This window comes from Lepidochelys kempii, chromosome 11 (genome assembly GCF_965140265.1).
Source record: "Lepidochelys kempii isolate rLepKem1 chromosome 11, rLepKem1.hap2, whole genome shotgun sequence".
In the NCBI taxonomy this organism is placed as follows: domain Eukaryota; kingdom Metazoa; phylum Chordata; order Testudines; family Cheloniidae; genus Lepidochelys; species Lepidochelys kempii.
In genome coordinates, this window is record NC_133266.1 from 20,569,578 (window position 1) to 20,587,485 (window position 17,908).

A 17,908-nucleotide genomic window follows, 5' to 3' on the forward strand; every position below is an offset into this window, starting at 1 on the left:
CTGCAGTTATGAAACTGTAATATATGTTTTGCGATTCAACTAATATAGAGTGTTTTGAAGGCTGACTTCCGCCCCCCCACCCGTGTGTTCTATATGTTGAACCTATTTTGTAACTTGTTTTGCACAATGACATGAATCTTAATGGCTAAGCTTGCCTGTTTGTATTCTCAAAACTTAGTATTACTGTATTCACTCACACAACCTTGCATTTCACAATCGTTACTGTAAATAAAGCTTTTTTGACCATAGGTGCTTTTATGTAACAAATGTGGATACAGATGTGCCTAATTTTACATAACATAAATGTACTTTTGGAAAACATATTCCAAGAAATGGTTTAGCCAGTGCATTAAATATATTTTACTTCAATTTTCTTGCTCTATTCAATCATAATTTTGAGGGAAAATATAGGCTTTTTGTGTTTTATAATTTTCTGCAGGTGCCAAAATGGGGGTGAAAGACTAAATTGACTTATACATACTTGTTTCACATCTAGGACCAACAAATCCATAAGCACAGGAACAGCTATTCTGAGCCACACAGGTTCCTCCATGCTCACAAGGTGGATCACACAACACTGTACAAATCACAAGTAGACAAGCAAAGAAAGGAACACAACTTAATGCTACAGAATAGACTGAGCACAGCTCTATGCATTTCTGAGTCCAATACTCACTACTTTTTTATTTCCTACAACAGCATTATTATTTTTAAATATTCCTCTACAAAGTGGCTGCTTACAATACCATTATGTGGGAAAACCCTGGCATCACCTTGATAAGACGGGAGTAATAATGCAAATATGATATAATATTAGTATGGGAGTGACCACCGCCACAGCATATTGATTCCTGTGTTAAGCCTCTGAGCACGCACATTTTGAACTCGATATTTTCAAATGTTTTAGAAGACTTGGTGTGAACAGGCTGCTTGTGCAGTTAATATTAAAAAGTCTTTGGTATTTCTTCTTGGCTTGTGAATGCTCAGTAAACATTACATGGTGTCAGAGTTGTACTGAACCAAAGAAGGAGTAATTACTTCCTCCAAGTCCAATGGCTTTGCAAGGAAATGTAGCAAAATGCTATCCATTTAAGCAACAGTTTTTGAATTTTTAATCTGCAATGTGGGATCTGCAGAGAAAGCAACTAAACCATAGGCAATAAATTTCTCTACAGGATGTGATATTGTAGTATACCATGGCTTTCTACCCAAAGAAGAAGAGGAGGAAGCATATGGCACAAATCATAGATAAACTTGGGACGTACTGCAACTCCAGAAAAACATCATTTGTGCGAGGCAGTGGGTTTTCATTTGAAATGAAGGCTATTATGAGCCAGTTTAAATAGTAAACATCAGTTTAGGGAACTATGTGATTCAATAAAATTGAGGCTTATATGTGGAATGACTAGTCAGAAACAGAATGCTGCAGGAAACTCCTTGAAACTTTGACATGTAGATTCAGGCTTCCAGTGACTCTGTACAAAATAAGCTGCTAGTAAACATGGCACGATTTCAAAGGGAAAAGCTAGAAATGAGAGGAATCCAAAATAGGATTTAAAAAGTTTCCTGAAATCCAAAAATTCGATATGCTAGTGGGGAAGTTCATCCCTGTACAGAGGACCAGCACAAGGCCTATGTACCACTTAGTTCCCACTCATGCACTCTTTAGAGTAATGGTCCCCAAACTTTTTCTGTCGCGCCTCACCTTACTCGTAATGGATCTATCTGCTGTGTCTGAGACCAGGGCTGGGGCCAGAGGGAAGTTGGGGGCAGAGCGGGGCTGGGTAGCGCTTCCCCCCCACCCTCTGTGGGGGCTGGCCTGCCCTCCTCCCCCACCTAAATGTTCCTCTGTGCCCCCTTAGGGGGGCTGCCCCACAGTTTGGGGACCCCCTGTTTTTCAGGGATGAATTTAATCCAAGAGGAAATACGCAACACAATTAAAAATGAATGTAGCCACATGCTTGGCAAACAGCAAGGCATTGGTTTAGATCATTCTGTAAGTACACAGAGTACAAAAGAAACAGCAGCTTGGTCCACAAATCTAAACATGAATGGCAGAGTTGTATCTGTTAAAATGGATATGAAGATAATGCAATGTTATTCCAATGTTATATAATATATAACTACCTAAATGTAAACAAAGCTTCTTCCACATTCAGATAATAAAGGACTACTAGCAGGGAAAGTAACTATTACAACTTGTTCTTAAAACCAGTAACACTTGATAATACCTTTTCAAAAGATAAATGGACATCTGCCACTTATGCTGGGTCTGAAAAATTATGCCACCAAGTTATTTTAAAAATGTTGGGTGTACACACCACACAGTTACATAAAAAGTAGACCGAAACATACTGAGAAACATTTGAGATGATTTCCTAGACCTGAGATATCTGGATAGAGAATAGCACATGAAGACCAACAAATCATTAACTGCTGTGATCTAGCTCAGTGGTTCTCAAACTAGGGCCACCGCTTGTCCAGGGAAAGCCCCTGGCGGGCCAGGCTGGTTTGTTTACCTGCCGCTGCAGGTTCGGCCGATCATGGCTCCCACTGGCCGTGGTTTGCCGCTTCAAGCCAATGGGGGTTGCGGGAAGTGGCGTGGGCTGAGGGATGTACTGGCTGCCGTTCCTGCAGCCCCCATTGGCCTGGAGCAGTGAACCGCAGCCATTGGGAGCCACGATCGGTCGAACCTGCGGATGCAGCAGGTAAACACACCAGCCCAGGCCGCCAGGGGCTTTGCCTGAACAAGCGGTGGCCCTAGTTTCTGATCTAGATGACAAGTAAAAATATATAACATGAAATAAAGTGAACTAGGTATTGAAAAGGTACACACACTCACCCTGTGCATTTGGAAGGCTAAATAAAGTATAGATGGATCCACAAGTTGCAGGGATTCACATGATTTACATAAAGCCATAATGTGAACATTATCCTCTCAAAACTTTTTAAGTTGCAACGAAGTGCTCGGAAGCAAAAAATATTCTGTGTCAGATGCAGGATGTGTATTTTGGTAATTAAAGTTAGAGAAGGCATACTCTAAGGAAGTGACTTTTAATAAACCACTTTGACACTAACAATTTAAATGAATGCCATTTGGTATTAGTTCTGCTCCTGAGGTATTTCAATGCATATCTTTGATGTTGAAGTTGTACTGGATGATTATTTAATTTGGTCTAAAGTCCTTAAACACAATGAAAGACATAGACAAATTATGCATTTAGTGTGTGAAATACATAAATCTTGGTGCATTTTTTGTTTACTGTATCTGTACTGGAAACATGTTGAACAAAGATGGATTAATTGCTGACCCAGATAAAATAAAAGTACTTCTTGAAACACCAATTCCTAAACATAAAGAAATCTACAGAGGCTCATGGGTGTGATAAACTGGGGAAGATTTAAGTCCAAATTTCTAAGATCAATAGATCTTTAGAGAACTGCTGAAAAATGATAATGCCTTAGATTTATAGCACAGATATAAAAAGGCATATCAATAAGCAAATACTTAGCATCAGTTTTAACATAATGAAGCCAGTTCCACTGCCAGTACATGGATTTTATGAAGAACTAGGTGTATGGCCAAGTACCAATATATTAAACAACAAATGTGTCCTTGTTCCATTTGCAAATGGTACATGGACTGTCCTGATTTCTGCACGTATATTTATCAATTGTAACTATTCACTAAATAACTAGATAATTTTTTCAGTTTAGGATTGTGATTGGTCATCTAAATCATAGTCTTGTTTTTGCTGCCTGAATGGATTACTGGAACTTTTAAAATAGGAGATAAGGAATGGCAGTTAAGAAACAATGAATAGCTAATTCTCTTTATAGTGCATGTCATGATAGTTATAAACCAGACTTCTGTAAAGGAAAATAAAGTGTCTCTACTCTATTAGAATTCTTTTGAGCATGTTACAAAAAAGAATTGATAAAGAAGAAGTGGTTGACATAATTTATTCGGACTTTCAAAAACCTTTAACAAGTCTCTCAACAGGCTATTTAGGAAATTGTTTATATTTATGGAGTGCATTTTTGTTTATTTGCATAGCTACAGTAAGTCAAAGATATAGGGTTTACATTTTGCTCAGATGAATTAGTTATATAGTTGGAAATGGCAACCTTAATATTTACATTTCCTGATTTCTTTTGATTTTTAACTATGCAGTCTTCAATACTGCATTAATATAGTTTTATGAATTTGAAATCCGTAAGACTGGAGAGCTTATCTGATTTGCTTTGGGGACATACTATGCATGTAAACTGTGACATGAAGCAAAATTCAGTGATGATGTAAGAGGGCCCAACTCCATTGGTGTCAACATTTGCAGTTCCAGTCCTGACTGAAATCAGGAAGTGCGGAGGTGCATGAAAAGGGGTCTGGGGTGGGTGGGTGGGAGGAGGCAGAGGGGGAGAGTCAAACTTTTCTCAAACATCTGAAGAGGTGTATGTAGCTTTAGTTTAAGTTTAGCAAATAAATCTTTCCCATACTTTATCTGAACTAATACATTCACCTATGATAGTTACTGGAGTAACTCATGGTGTCTCATACTGCAGGATTTTCATGATTCCAGAGTAACTTGTTCTACTGAATGTAACTATACTTGGTGGAAGCAGACGAGGGAAATAATGGATATTTATAAAGAAAAGATATTTGGCATCGATCCTAAATTATGTTAAGTAACTACAGCAACCCATATCTCTGGACTATAACAACCTGATCCAAAGCTTATGGAAGTCAATGGGAGTCTTATAGCTTGGAAACTAGGAGCCCTTGCATTAGTCGATCTATTGTCTGCATGTGCGTTTGAAAGACTGCAACACAGGGACAGCATTTACATACAAGATTTTCTTTATTAATCAGGAATGAACAGTGTTCTAACACTATGCACTTTTCTGGACACACAGGTGTCTAAAGACAGGCAGCAATGCACCATGATTTTAAAGTACATGACCATACGCTTTATTTCATAAAACTTGTGTGACCAAGTACTATGCCAGGCAATTTAAACTAAGTGACATTCAGATGTATTATTTCTTCCTTCACTGTGTATTTTGCATGCAAGATATCAAGTAATTATGTCCACTTCAGTGGACTTCCTTCCTCCTGCCCTTTCCACATTTTAAGAGGTATTTGAACTGTGGAAAAAACATGCTGTTTGTGATGTCAAAACATTTTACACTTAGTGTGACATTTGAATATTAAATATAGGGTAAAGAAATTCTGCTGCTGGAGAGAAGCAGAGGGTGAAAACAGTACATTAGCTGCAGAGAGAGAGAGAGAGAGCATGTGCTATCGCATAGTATAAGAAATGCATCTACTGGGCCATTCCCTCAGGAATAGAAATATACTGGGTGTTTTAAATTCTTTTCTAAAACATATTTCCTCTATATTATGACACACAATTTTCCACAAATATTTTATAAATTGTACAAAAGTATTACAGTGATTTTTTTGTTTAAAACCTTTTTGGATGGCATAAAATTTCAATAAGGAGAGAACGATTGTGACAGATAGTCAATCTTTCTGTCAAATTTATATAATATTTATAATGTAAAACCCAAAGATGAGAAGTTGAGATGTTGTTAGTGTTTTCTATGAACATCAGATTTTTTTTCAAAAGAAAAAATCTGCCACAACCCTCACCTCTGAAAGTACTTTCATTGTGTTTAATTTTTATTTTAAAATACGATCATATCATTTTTACAGGTCTCGCCACTATCCCCTTTGGAATACCTGCAAATTACAGGGGCTGTACACATTTTGAGACAGTTCTACAAATCGCTGAAATGATATAGACTTCTTACTTGAAATCTAGGTAATGGATATGGAGCCTGTACATACTATGACTTGAGGTCCTGCATACTTTCCAGTAAATCAAGGCTTCATGTTTGATTTCACTTATGTGCTATTCTGTTTCAGCATTTGAGAGAACTAAGCAACATCAGAACAGATATCATTAGAAACTGTTACTGTAACAATTATAAAATTATTTATCTTCCAACACAGATGAATAGAACAAGCCTCCAATAGGTAGAGATAAGGTTTGAATATGCACAGGGGAAAAATGGGTTATCTGGCCAGCATCCAACACCACAATTTTCCATTTGAATAAAAATGGATTGAAGCTTTTATTTGAATTTAGGGCACATAGAGAAAGAAGATACAGTAAAGGTGTATAACAAAAATGTATAAGTGACAAGGATAGACTTTTAGATTGGCAGTCTGTTTGCCATGGTAGAGCCCAATACAGTTCCCATGACAGTAAATGGAAAGAATCCCACTGACTTCTATGTGTGTTGAATCAAACTCAGTGTTCCTAGTACAGTATGTTTGTGTTTGGTCAGGATAGACTGCATTTAAGAAGAGTATTTTATTCATTTCTGTTTGTAAAAAGTATTTATCAGCATCTAGCACATTTTATCAAATAAGCAACAATAAAAGCATTAATCTTAAAAAAAAAAAAAAGATAGGCAGCTTCATTAAGACAAAGTATCATAGTGAGCTAATACACATCTTGGATTGGGCCCCAGACAACAGATAGAAAGGACTGAGGTCCACCAATGCTCAAGACCTCCTACACACAATCACAGGGAATGGAATACTTGGGGAGGGGAGAGTATTCAGCTAATCATACTGATGATCCCCATGAGAAGGCTGAAACCCCCATTGGCATATAATCCTTTCTAATATACCCTGGAAAAATATTCTTTTCTGTCCCAGATTCAAATACCACCTCAACCACTGTATGTGTGTGCAAGAATCACCTTGAGTAAATATTCTATCCTTTTCATACCCCAAACTATGGTGGTGGCTAGAGACCAGATTTACAAAAGTCCATGAGAATTATGCACCTAATTCACCTAGATGTTTTTGTAAATCCCACAAAATCCTGCATTTTTAGGTGCATAAGTACCTTTGTAAAACCGGCCCTAAGCAACTGTCTTTTTTTCCCTTTAGTCACATCTATGTGGAAAGTAGAAGACTCAGCTGAAGAAGATATAGATTATACAATGACATCTAAGTCACTTTTTACCTATAGAGCAGTTGTAGCCAGTGTATCCAATCTTACAGGGGCATGTGTTGGGAGCTGTACATGCCATATTCCTTCCACATGGATTTTGACAAACAGCTAATAAAGTAACTAAATAAAAGTTACAGGAACCAATAAAACATATAAAAATGATCACCAAGTTAGATAGTAATGGACAGATTCTACTCTTGGTTACCTGTGTACTTTTCAGCACAAAATTGAGCCAAAGAGTGTATCTAGTTAAACTATTAAACTTTCAGAGTGACACATGCCCCTCTGCAGAAGGCTGGCAAAAAGTATGTGCACTACCAAGCAAAACAATGTCTAGGCTATGTGCTGGCCTTTTGCAGAGGGCTGTATTTCATAAATGTATCAGGACAACTAAAAGAGCTATTAGATTTCAATGGTATGGCAGCTCTGATCACTGTTCCTAAAATAATCTCCCATCATAGCAAATAGGAAAGTAATAAGAATGACTTTCAGGTTGGGAAATAAATAGAAAATAGACTTTTATTTCATGACTAAAAATGCAGACAATGCAGTAACAGTTCTTGTTAGGCTGTATTTCTGGATTTTTTTGCAGAATGGCATGTCAGACTAATGTCAAGAAAAAAATGTATTTGAATTTTTGTCCAATTTAATCAGTTGTGAGTATCTGCCATCAGAATTCCATTTCCAGTGGCTTTTCCTTTCCCATTAAAACAAATTATAATTATTATTAATTTGGTAACGACAAAGCTGTGAGTTTTCCCGCTTGACAAGTGGCCATCCTTAATTGTGACTATTAGTGCACTGGTTCTAGTTACTCCCCCGACCGAGGTATATTGTAAGACCAGCATAGTCTGCACAACTCTAGAGACATCATGTGTTCAGGAGAATATCTGTTCCACATAGGTTTTATTTTCTACAGGAAACTTTTGTTCCCATTTAAAAAGGGATTAGAACGTAAAAATCCTTCAAACTGCTCCTAAGGCAATATAGTTTCAGGAAATAGCCTGCATTCCACAGAGATCGACTTCTACCTGTCTCTACTGCAAGGATTGTTATCTGTCAGTACCTCTACATTGAACATGCGTGGGGGTGGAGAATAAAGAGTTGAGCCGTGCATTTGGCTTGAATTCTATGTTGTTCTTGATTCTAAAGTTTTACATCTGCCAGTAACAAGCACAACAAAATACCAGAACAGAATGTTCTGTTGACCTCATTTCCAATGTTGAAATGATCTGCCTGGGATAGAAAATTACAGTACAAGCTCCATCCCTGGGTACCCTAAAGAATCCTATATAACGTAAACAGCTACTCCTAGTCACTCACTACTGTCCGTACACACCCTGTTAAATAAACCTAACCCCAGGGGAGGAACAGCATTTCCTTCAATATTTTAGTAGTTAAAATGCCTTTGAAGTTACAGGCTTACATCACTTTACTACATTGGGAAATGGAATCAAGAACATAAATAACATATTTCATTATGATTTAAAAATCATCACAGTGAACATTTCAGAGCACCAGTCTGTAAGGATATGTGGAACGTTAAAGTTAAAATGTACTGGACAAAACATGCAAAAATATATTCTGAACAAGAATCCTGTTTTGGCTAGGTATGGCTTAGATGAACTAATTTCATCTGTTGTTTCTCTGATTCTATAGATATGGTTTAAAAAGAGGTACTGAAAAATAACAGCTTTGTAAATATTGTGGAATGTCTTTATCACACTTGGTCAGTGATGAGCAGTGTGCCACAAGCCTGCTGAATGTGTACCACTATTATTCATTGGCAATTTGGTATTTGTCCTTTAAGGGTATGTCTACACAGCAAAGGAAAACTCACGGCTGGCCTGTGCCCGCCAGCCTGAGCTGAACTTGTAGGGCTCAGGCTGTGATGCTGTTTCATTGCTGTGTTGACTTCCGGGCTTGGACTGGAGCCCGAACTCTGGGATCCTCCCACTCCACAGGGTCCTTGAGCCTGGAAGTCTACATGGCGATGAAACAGCCCTGCAGCCCGAGTTGGCTGGCATGGGCCAGCCGTGGGTTTTGCTTTGCTGTGTGGACACATCCTCTAAGGGCACTTGATGCTGATCCTGATTCTTTTTTAAGTTTCCCTCCCTCACTTCACAATGTAGGTTGATCCTTTAGCACAAGCAAACACACTCATTTGTGTACACGTGCACAAACCTCAATAGGCCCCTGGCCCTCCTGTTTCCTTTCTGTAAGTCTGCAGTTGACTGTAGCGCTCTCCTTCTCAACCCTTCAAGAGGTTCTCAACCCTTCAAGAGATGTTCTCCATGATGTGCTATAGGTCCCCACTATCTCATTTTAACACTGAACTACTAAAAAATAACAATGTGAGTGCCTTCCACGCAGAAAGGACGAAGCCCTTTACAAACTGAGCATTTAGGAATAAAAAAAGGGTGGTGCTGTAGTGAAAGAGATGGGGAAGGACCCTCCTCTCAGCTCACCTGAAGAGGGCTGAGCTAGTGCCAGAGAGTGCAGGAGAGTTGGGGGTGGGGACTCTCGCTCTGCCTGCAGAGCTGGTGGCACCAGAAAGAGCAGGGTGAAGGCAAGACGGTAGTCCTGCTCCCACTTGCACAGTCAGGGAGCTGCTGAAGGGAGTGTTCTCCATCAGAGCTGCAGCACTTTTGGAAAATCTGGCCACTCCATTTAGGTACCTAAATCTGAGCTAAGATCATTGAAAAATCTGCCTGGCACATTCAAAAGTAGGAGAGTTATTTGGAGGGAAGAGTCTCTTAATGAAGGATCTCAAAGGAGGAGGGAGCCACAACTATGTTTAGAGTCAGAGAAGACAAGTCTTTGTCCTAAATGAGGAAAGAAAATCAAAAAAACCCCAAAAAGTTTGGTTTGGTTCAGGAGAAATATTAAACTCTGGGCTGATTCTTATTTGCCCCAAACCAGTTCCCCTAGGCCTAATTTTGAGCACTCATTAAAAAAAAAAAGTCTGGATTCTGTCACACAAAAAAAACATCACTTAGTGCAGTATATATTATCTTGGAATATTTTCAACCATTACTATTAAGCACAAATCATATTTCTTAAGCACCACAGGTATCAAACCTTGCTACAGATGGGCTGCTTCCTTTATCTAGACGAATTCCATTATGAAATAAGATGGTGGCAGCTCTCAGCAGACAGTTTGAGGCTGTCAGCAGTTTCACTCATTGTTAGATCACAATACCGGAGATGCTGCATCCAAGCGTAAAGATTTCAAAAAGCTTGGACTCGTTCGCGCTTTGATCATCTGCTCGGTTTTGTTGTCTGTTCTTAAAGGGTACTATTGTTTCAGGGGAAATCAGTACCGTCCTGGCTAGACTGTCGGCGTTTTAGCAGAGATGATGGCAGTCCTTAATGCAAGGAATTTTCATCATCTTTCCACCCCCTGTCAGGATGAGTCTGCTGCTTTTGACATGGAAAGAAACATTAACAGCTGGGGGTACAATAGATGTTCCTCAGGCAGATCCAGCAATGGAGGCATTTTTGGTCCTGTTCCAGGCAGGTGCACAGTGAAACTTTTGATGGAGCAGACTCACAGAAGACACAGACTTGTTATTTTGTCAGGTGACATGGTTAGCAGCAAGAGAAAAATAAAGGATGTTTGTGTATTGTATCAAACTCAGACAGAGAATAATGTTGGTAATAAAGGATTTCATCTTAAGGACTCTATAGAGGGATTTTCAGTAAGTCTAGTGATCCAAGGTGAAGGGAGGGAGCTAAGGAATGGCAGCTAAGATATTTTTTGAAGAAAAATAACCATCTGCTTGCTAACCATGCTTATATACAAAGAAGATGTGTGTGCCTCTGTAAGGCCAGAATTTGGGAACCAGCCATTCTGCACTAAGTATGGCTCTGGGAGTGCCATGGTCCTGAGGCTTCTGGGTATCTCTCCTGTCCCTGGGGCAAGATAGGGCAGCCTCAGGACTGCACTGCCTTATGCTTGTGTACCCTTCCTGGGCCAGTTCAGCTGGAGGTTATTGTGCCCTGATGTGGCCCCCTTTCCTGGGTAGATTCCAATATGCCTCCCCCAGTACTGGGAACAGTTTGCTGCATGGCACAGAGCTGGCTACACCTGCTGTACCCCACCTGGGGATTTCACCATATTGTGGGAAGCCCGAGGAAGCCAGTAAAGCCAGCTTGAATGCTGCTGTGCACTCCCAGAACAGTGAAAAACAAACTTAGTGGGGGGCAGAATCTGGCCCATTGTTTGTGTGTGCATAACATGAGAATGTGTGTGTAAAAGGGAATTAAACAGACAACGCAAACATTTTTGCCTATTAATCTTAGCAATGCAAGGCTAGTTACTGTATCGGCTTTTCTAAGGGATTTCAACAGAGGATTTAATGATATGTAAGCGAATTCACTTCTTTTAAACAGTATATAATACCATTGTTTCTCTAAGGTTCTTTAAGATGTCTAATAAATGAATACACTTCTGGAACTATGCATGTCAGGTGATAAAGTCTATTCAGAATACTAGTGATGGGATTTAAAATTGCTTTCCAAAGTAGCAGAAACTTTGTTGTTTAGCAAAATCTAAATTGTCCATGGCATATGAAGTTTGTGTAGACTTCTGGAGCCTAATTCAGATGTTTCTTACACCAATCTTGCATGATTGTAATTCCATTGACTTCAAAAGCATGACTCCTGCCTTGTCATGGTAAGTGCAATCAAAATCAGGTGCGCTGTTTCTATTGATTACACATTGGTAAAATAAAAATACCATTAAATTTAGGGAAAAAAGCTGTTTGTTCTGAGCTATAAAACAAGTTTGTTCATTATTTCAAAAGAAAACCAGGCTTTTGAAAAAATTGAAAAAAATTGTGATCCCAACTGACAAACCCTGCAAACTTATAATAAAAAAATCATTTTGCACAACGATTAGCACTGAAAATATTGAAGGGTGTTCAGCAGTTTCTTTTTCCTCTTACCTTGACATGTAATTCCATCACCATTGTATCCAGAGGGACAATGGCCACATTTAAATCCTCCATCTTTGGCTGGCTCACATTGCACTCTGTTAAAACACGGTGTATTAGCATATGTGATTTTCTTGTTTGGATGCAGCATCCTGTTAATAGTTTTTAATAGTGCCAAATGATCCACTCTTGAGGCACTTGACTTTCTGATTGCAGTTCTCTGTTCTGGAATCCTTGCTTGAGCAAAAGTTCTGGGAAGTACTGGGAAGTTAGCACTTTGGGGAGCCATACCCGAAAAAGGAGCTCTCAGATGGAATGAGGAGGTTAGTGGTGCTGTCAAAGCAGACATCTTTGGCTGCTCTGTTCTAAAAGCATGGGCTGGTTTAGTCTTTGTAGTTGCAATCCTACTGGACCATTTTCCAGGAGAAAAGTCAAATGTTGGCTGGATCCGTCGAACAGCATGTGGCCTTGTAACTAATAAACTTGTGTTCTTCTCATGATGGGGAGAAATAGTCCCAGCTGCATGCGATCTAACATTTAGTTTATAATCGGAGGAGATCTGGGTTGTCATTCTGACAGTTGCTGCTTTGGGAGTAGGTTCTTGGAGCAGAAGTAGATCATGTGTAGAATTTTTTATTTTTACTTTATTATGGGAAGATGCTCTTTGAAGTAGTGAGGAATCTGGATCAGTATTCCTTGTATCTGATGCCTGAGGCTGGGAAACCCTCCTTTTCAAAGTAAGTGATTGAATATCAGTGACTGTTGGGTTTCTTGTCATAAGGTAAGCATGTTCTAGTCTTGGGATTTGAGCCTGGGAAAGTTTAGAATCAATATTTCTTGACTTTATGACAACTTTTTCTTGGTAGGAGCCTTTAGTGTCTATATTACCTCTCTCAGCAGTGTCTGTACGACTGTAGGAAGATCTTGACACTAGAGTTAAAGGAAGATATGTATTAGTAAATCTACTGGTCTAAATCCACAAAAGGAACAATGACGCATCATCTTAATAAATAACAGGGTATCATCAACATGGAAGAATGAAATCCACTATACAGAGGAAGAGACATAATAAGTCCTGAATAACTGAGTCCCGAATAACTGAGTTTGTTGTTTGGATTGTGGTATCATCCAGGAGCCCAGTTGTGAATCAGAGCCTCACGGTGCTGGGCACTGTACAAACACTTAGTAAAAAGACTCTGCCCTGAAGAGTATACAGTCTAAGTGTAAAATGAGAGACAACAGATGGACGCAGAGAGGTGGAGCAGCAGGAAATGATGAGACAGTATAGTTAGCATGATGGGCAGTGCTTTTGACACACTAGCACTATTAAGTTTTTGTAGGCATCCTGGCAAAGGAGGGTTTTTTAAGGAGGGATTCAAAAGAGGACAATATGGTGGCTTTAGGGATGTTTATGGGGAGCTCCTTCCAAGAAGGAGCAGCATGGGAGAAAGCACAAAGGTGCTTGTTTGAAAATATAACAAGTGGATGATAAAGACTGGCACCATTGGCAGAGTGGGAGTTGGGATAGACCTTTCAGTAGTTGTATGAGATGATAGATGAGGAGGAGATGGGCTGTGAAAGGTGTTGAAAGTGAAGACAAGTAGTTTGAATCAATTCTTTCAGAAATATTAATTGCCATATGCTGTGTCTAATGAATGAAGAAGCTATTTTTAACAAGTTCTGGCATGCTCACTCCATGGCACAGGGCTCATTTCAGCCTGTGGGACTGTGCCCTAGGCATACAATCCTTGCATAATTACTCCACACTTTTTATATAGATGTTTAAGGACTACCTAAATAGCAATAATCTTTACAACGCTCCTTCTGAGGTTGGTGGTATTATCAGAGCTGACCAATGAAAAAACGGAAGTACAGAGATTAAGTGGCTTGACAACAGTGAAAGAGAGTTAGAATCAGAGCAAGGACTAGAACACAGGAGTTCCTGGCTCCCAAAGCAGAGTTCATTGAACTAGTAAACCATATCCTTGTCTCAGCTGATGATGATGTGTTTTTTTCTCTCCTGGAACACAATGGGGCATTGTACCAGAGTTGGACGCTGCTAGTGATTCAAGCAACAGACAACAGCAGTAAATAAATATAAGTATTGTACTGCACAATACAAGATTGACAAATGATCAGAGTGTAGAAAAACGGGCAGAGAGAGGAAATGAGAGAAGAAGAATTCAGAGATAACAGAGAAAAAGAGAAAATAGGAGAAGTAAAGGGATTTTTAAAAATGAATGAGAGAAAGAAAGATGAAAGAAATATCCCCAGAGATAATTACCAGTCACAGACAAGAAGTACTGCTTCTAGAAAATCCAATTCAGAGATCAAGAAGCGACAGGAGTGACAGTGGAGGCCTGAATCGCCACTTTGACAAATTTCTGAAATGAACACTAATAATAGCTTTGAGCTCCAGCCATCACAGTGGAATCAAATCGGTTTTATCCTAAATGAATGTTAGTAACTACCAAAGGGATCAGCCTGGCAAACTAGAAATGGAAATCTTCCATTTGCCTCCTGATCAGGTACAATAGATGCAGTGTAATCTTCCAAATAAGACCTGGCTAATGTGCTCCAAGCTGCACCTCTGGGAGGAGGGAAGCCCTCCTCTAGGTCTGAGTGTTTCTATGACCATTCAGCCTTTGGCCTCTCTGGTCAGAATGCCAACAAAGGTGGCAATTGAGCTAACCGTGGTTGTAAAATTGTGGGGGTGAACATCTGCTCACTATGGTAGTTACTGAATTAAGATCTCTGATAGCCATTTTCCGTAGGCCACCATAAAGCTATAAAATATTTATTTTGAATTGAATTTTGGACTCAATTCAAATGCGACTTAAAGGTGACAGTCTCAGTATCCCATTATCCATCCCCAGCACTACAGCAAGTTTTCACTAATATGGTCCAGTGCAAGCTAGTTAAGACGAGATCATGATAGAACTTTTCTGGCAGAGCCAGTAATTTTTACTGGGCAATTTTTTTAAACAGACAACAAAGAAGCATTCTAAGAGATTGCAGACTCAGTTGTCTGTAGTCAGCAGCTTTCTTCAATCCGGTGTACTTCAATTTATTTTCCATACAGTCGATCAATATCTTATAATGTATAACTTATTATCAATGCAGAGTGTGATTGGATGAATCTAGTTTTCTCTGTGATGCCAGTGTATGATTACATATTGGCATGGATGAAAATAACACCAAAATGACAGGCCGAAGTACTCAAGGTTATATTATGGTACAAAAATACATTTTTACTCACTGCCAGCCTTTCCACCTACGTTAACTAGGAGATATGCAGTGGTGAAGTGATTGAGTTTATTTTTTTTATAGGCACAGATAAGAGAACGAGGGCTGATACACCACTACACTGTTCCAGTTTCATGCTGCTGTTAACTCCATTAATTTCAAACTGGAGTAACATAGTGGTGAATCAAGCCCTGAGATTATCGATTTTTATTCTTCTTCTCTATCTGGTGAAGATTGGGATCTGAATGGCCGGGTCCAGATCTCAGAGACTGAACATTTAACCCCCACCCCACTCTCAACATGCTACTTTTGAACTATGCCACCTGGGGATTCCCCTCTATGGGATTTTCTCTACACTGGAAGTCCCCAGACACTCAGTTAAGACAGCTTTCCAGCTACTTTGTACTGGAGCAGCATGTAAGAGCCAGAGAGGAGGCCCAACCTGACCCACAACATTTGACCTAAAGTCCATCGTGACAGTGCTGAGAAGACACAGCAAATTCTGATTTTCTTTCTGATGTGAACTGCAGTTTCCAGGCAAATATTGCACAGCTGTAGTCAAAAAGAAGAAAGTCACGCCCATTCTCAAAGTAATAAAGGATCTGTATGAGCCTGTGAACACAATTGGTCTCAGATACAAGAAAATGGATCAGAGACACTCCAATGCTGCCACATTCCAGGGAAAGAAACAGACACTGAAAACCAGAAGAAAACAAGTCTAACGCATTTGTCGTCTTCTGAGTTTCTTGTCTGTCTTCTGTGCCTTGGCAGGCTTTCAAAAGCATGCCAAGTCCAAGGCCAGATTAAGGCCAAATGGGGCCATAGACACATCAAAACATAGGCGTCCGGTGTAGAACCTGCCCCTTCATCCCCCAAAACATCAGCAGCATGGGACTCCCTTCCCTCATTTCCCCCTAAGGCAGGCAGCAGTGGATCCTTCTCCCATATAAATAAGCCCTTTGTTTTCAGTTTAAACCGATTTTTACCAAAAATTCCCGAGTTTTACAAAAAGTATTATTCATTTTTTTCCTGATTTTTCACCCTACTTTTGTATCATTCAAATAGATAAAAATAACTTGTTTTATTAGGAAAATACAATCCATTGCATGAGATATATGTATTATGATAATGCATTAGTCTGTCTTTCTATATGCAAAGCTGCCTGTTGAAGTAAGGCTATGTATAATTCTATGTATAAAGTCTAGAAGTACACACAATGAACAAACAGGCACACATGCAAGCTCTGAAGTGCATGTGCATCTGAACATAATGATGAATGCCCACCGGGTATATATTTCAATCTGTTAGGAGATAATGGTTTAAAGATCTGACACACTAAAACTGGAAGAAAATGAAAATCTGTTTCAGAACACAAGGAAGTATTCAAAAGTTTAAAAAAAACAAAAACAGGAGAAAAGGATGAAGTTGAATGTATGTGCTGCAAATGGTGTGGCCCAATTATTAAATGTAAATACTTATAGGCTAATAGTTTTAAGTCTAGAACAGTAAACTGTTTATTCAAATGAAGAGTTTTATTTGGGGATTAGAGTTATACTGTTAAACTCAGAGGTGGCATTAAGATCTGAGTTCTTTTTTAGTTCTGCAGCAAACTACATAGATGATTGAAATTCAAAGCATTAATCAACTGAATACTTTTTTGCCCTGGCTTTCCGTCCACCAAAATATACCCCAATATTTACCCAGAAAAATTATTGTTTTTTGAACTGATTTTCACCTGTTTTTGTTGTGGTGGTAATAAACACCGATAAATTCCTGAGAAAAATAAAATAAAATCTGAAAACGAAGGGCCCTACATATAAAGAGGCAGGGTTGGCAGCAGGCCCCACAACATAGCAGCTGGAGTGTGCCTGCTTGACAGGTGGGTGGGTGGACCTGGCGCACTGCACTCTTCCCCTCCTGCCACACATACAATCCTCTTTTGGAATGGTGTGGGTAAGGGTGGCACAGAACAATGGGTCTTGGAGTGAACATTTTATTGAGATCCACAGAGCAGTTCACACCACTCCAAGCTATTGCTCCAGGCTACCTGCAGACTCAGTTATTGTTGCTTTGTTTATATCTGGGTCTCATTTTCAAGCTTTTCTTCACATGATGAGAGCTAGAAATGTTTGTTTCTTTTTTTAAAAAAGCATACATTCTGATGCAATCACATGACACCAAGATCTGTAGCCTAACACATGGTCTGATAGTGCCTATGCCTTAATCTAGCCCTCACTATGTCCTGAGACCTGACTAAACACATAAAAGTGATGAAGCACTACTCTCCAGCTCAAGAATTGGCTATGACATTCTCTGGCAATGCAGAGTATTATTTCACCTTTGCATCCTGTTAGCATACAACTGTTTCACAATGCAGTAGATAATTTAAGAATTCACCTTATTATTAACACAATTTAATACATTTACAGTTTGTATATCTTTAGAGCCATTCACATTTAGTAATACATTCTGTGTAGCACATTTCTCATTCAGAAAAATGTCCTCAGAGAAACGTTTTTCTGACATATTATACTGTGTGGTTCATCCTTTAAAATTTGAAACACCTACAAGCACATACATCTCATTTAAAGTGTCAAGAGAGAGCAGAAAAATTACGTTGGTCTAAGGAATCTTGTTACCAAAGTATAAGGTATCATTCTATTTAGCTCTCTCCCTCTCTGCATTCATACTTTT

General features: G+C 39.2%; 1 protein-coding gene across 1 annotated transcript in view; it reads right to left on the reverse strand.

Moving 5' to 3' along the window:
• LOC140895919 (von Willebrand factor D and EGF domain-containing protein-like) overlaps positions 1-17,908 on the reverse strand; it is a 282,268-nt gene that overhangs the window by 112,643 nt on the left and 151,717 nt on the right. The window contains 2 exon segments of the mRNA XM_073306827.1: positions 482-577; positions 11,981-12,898. Of these exon segments, the coding sequence (XP_073162928.1) occupies positions 482-577; positions 11,981-12,898 (1,014 nt within the window).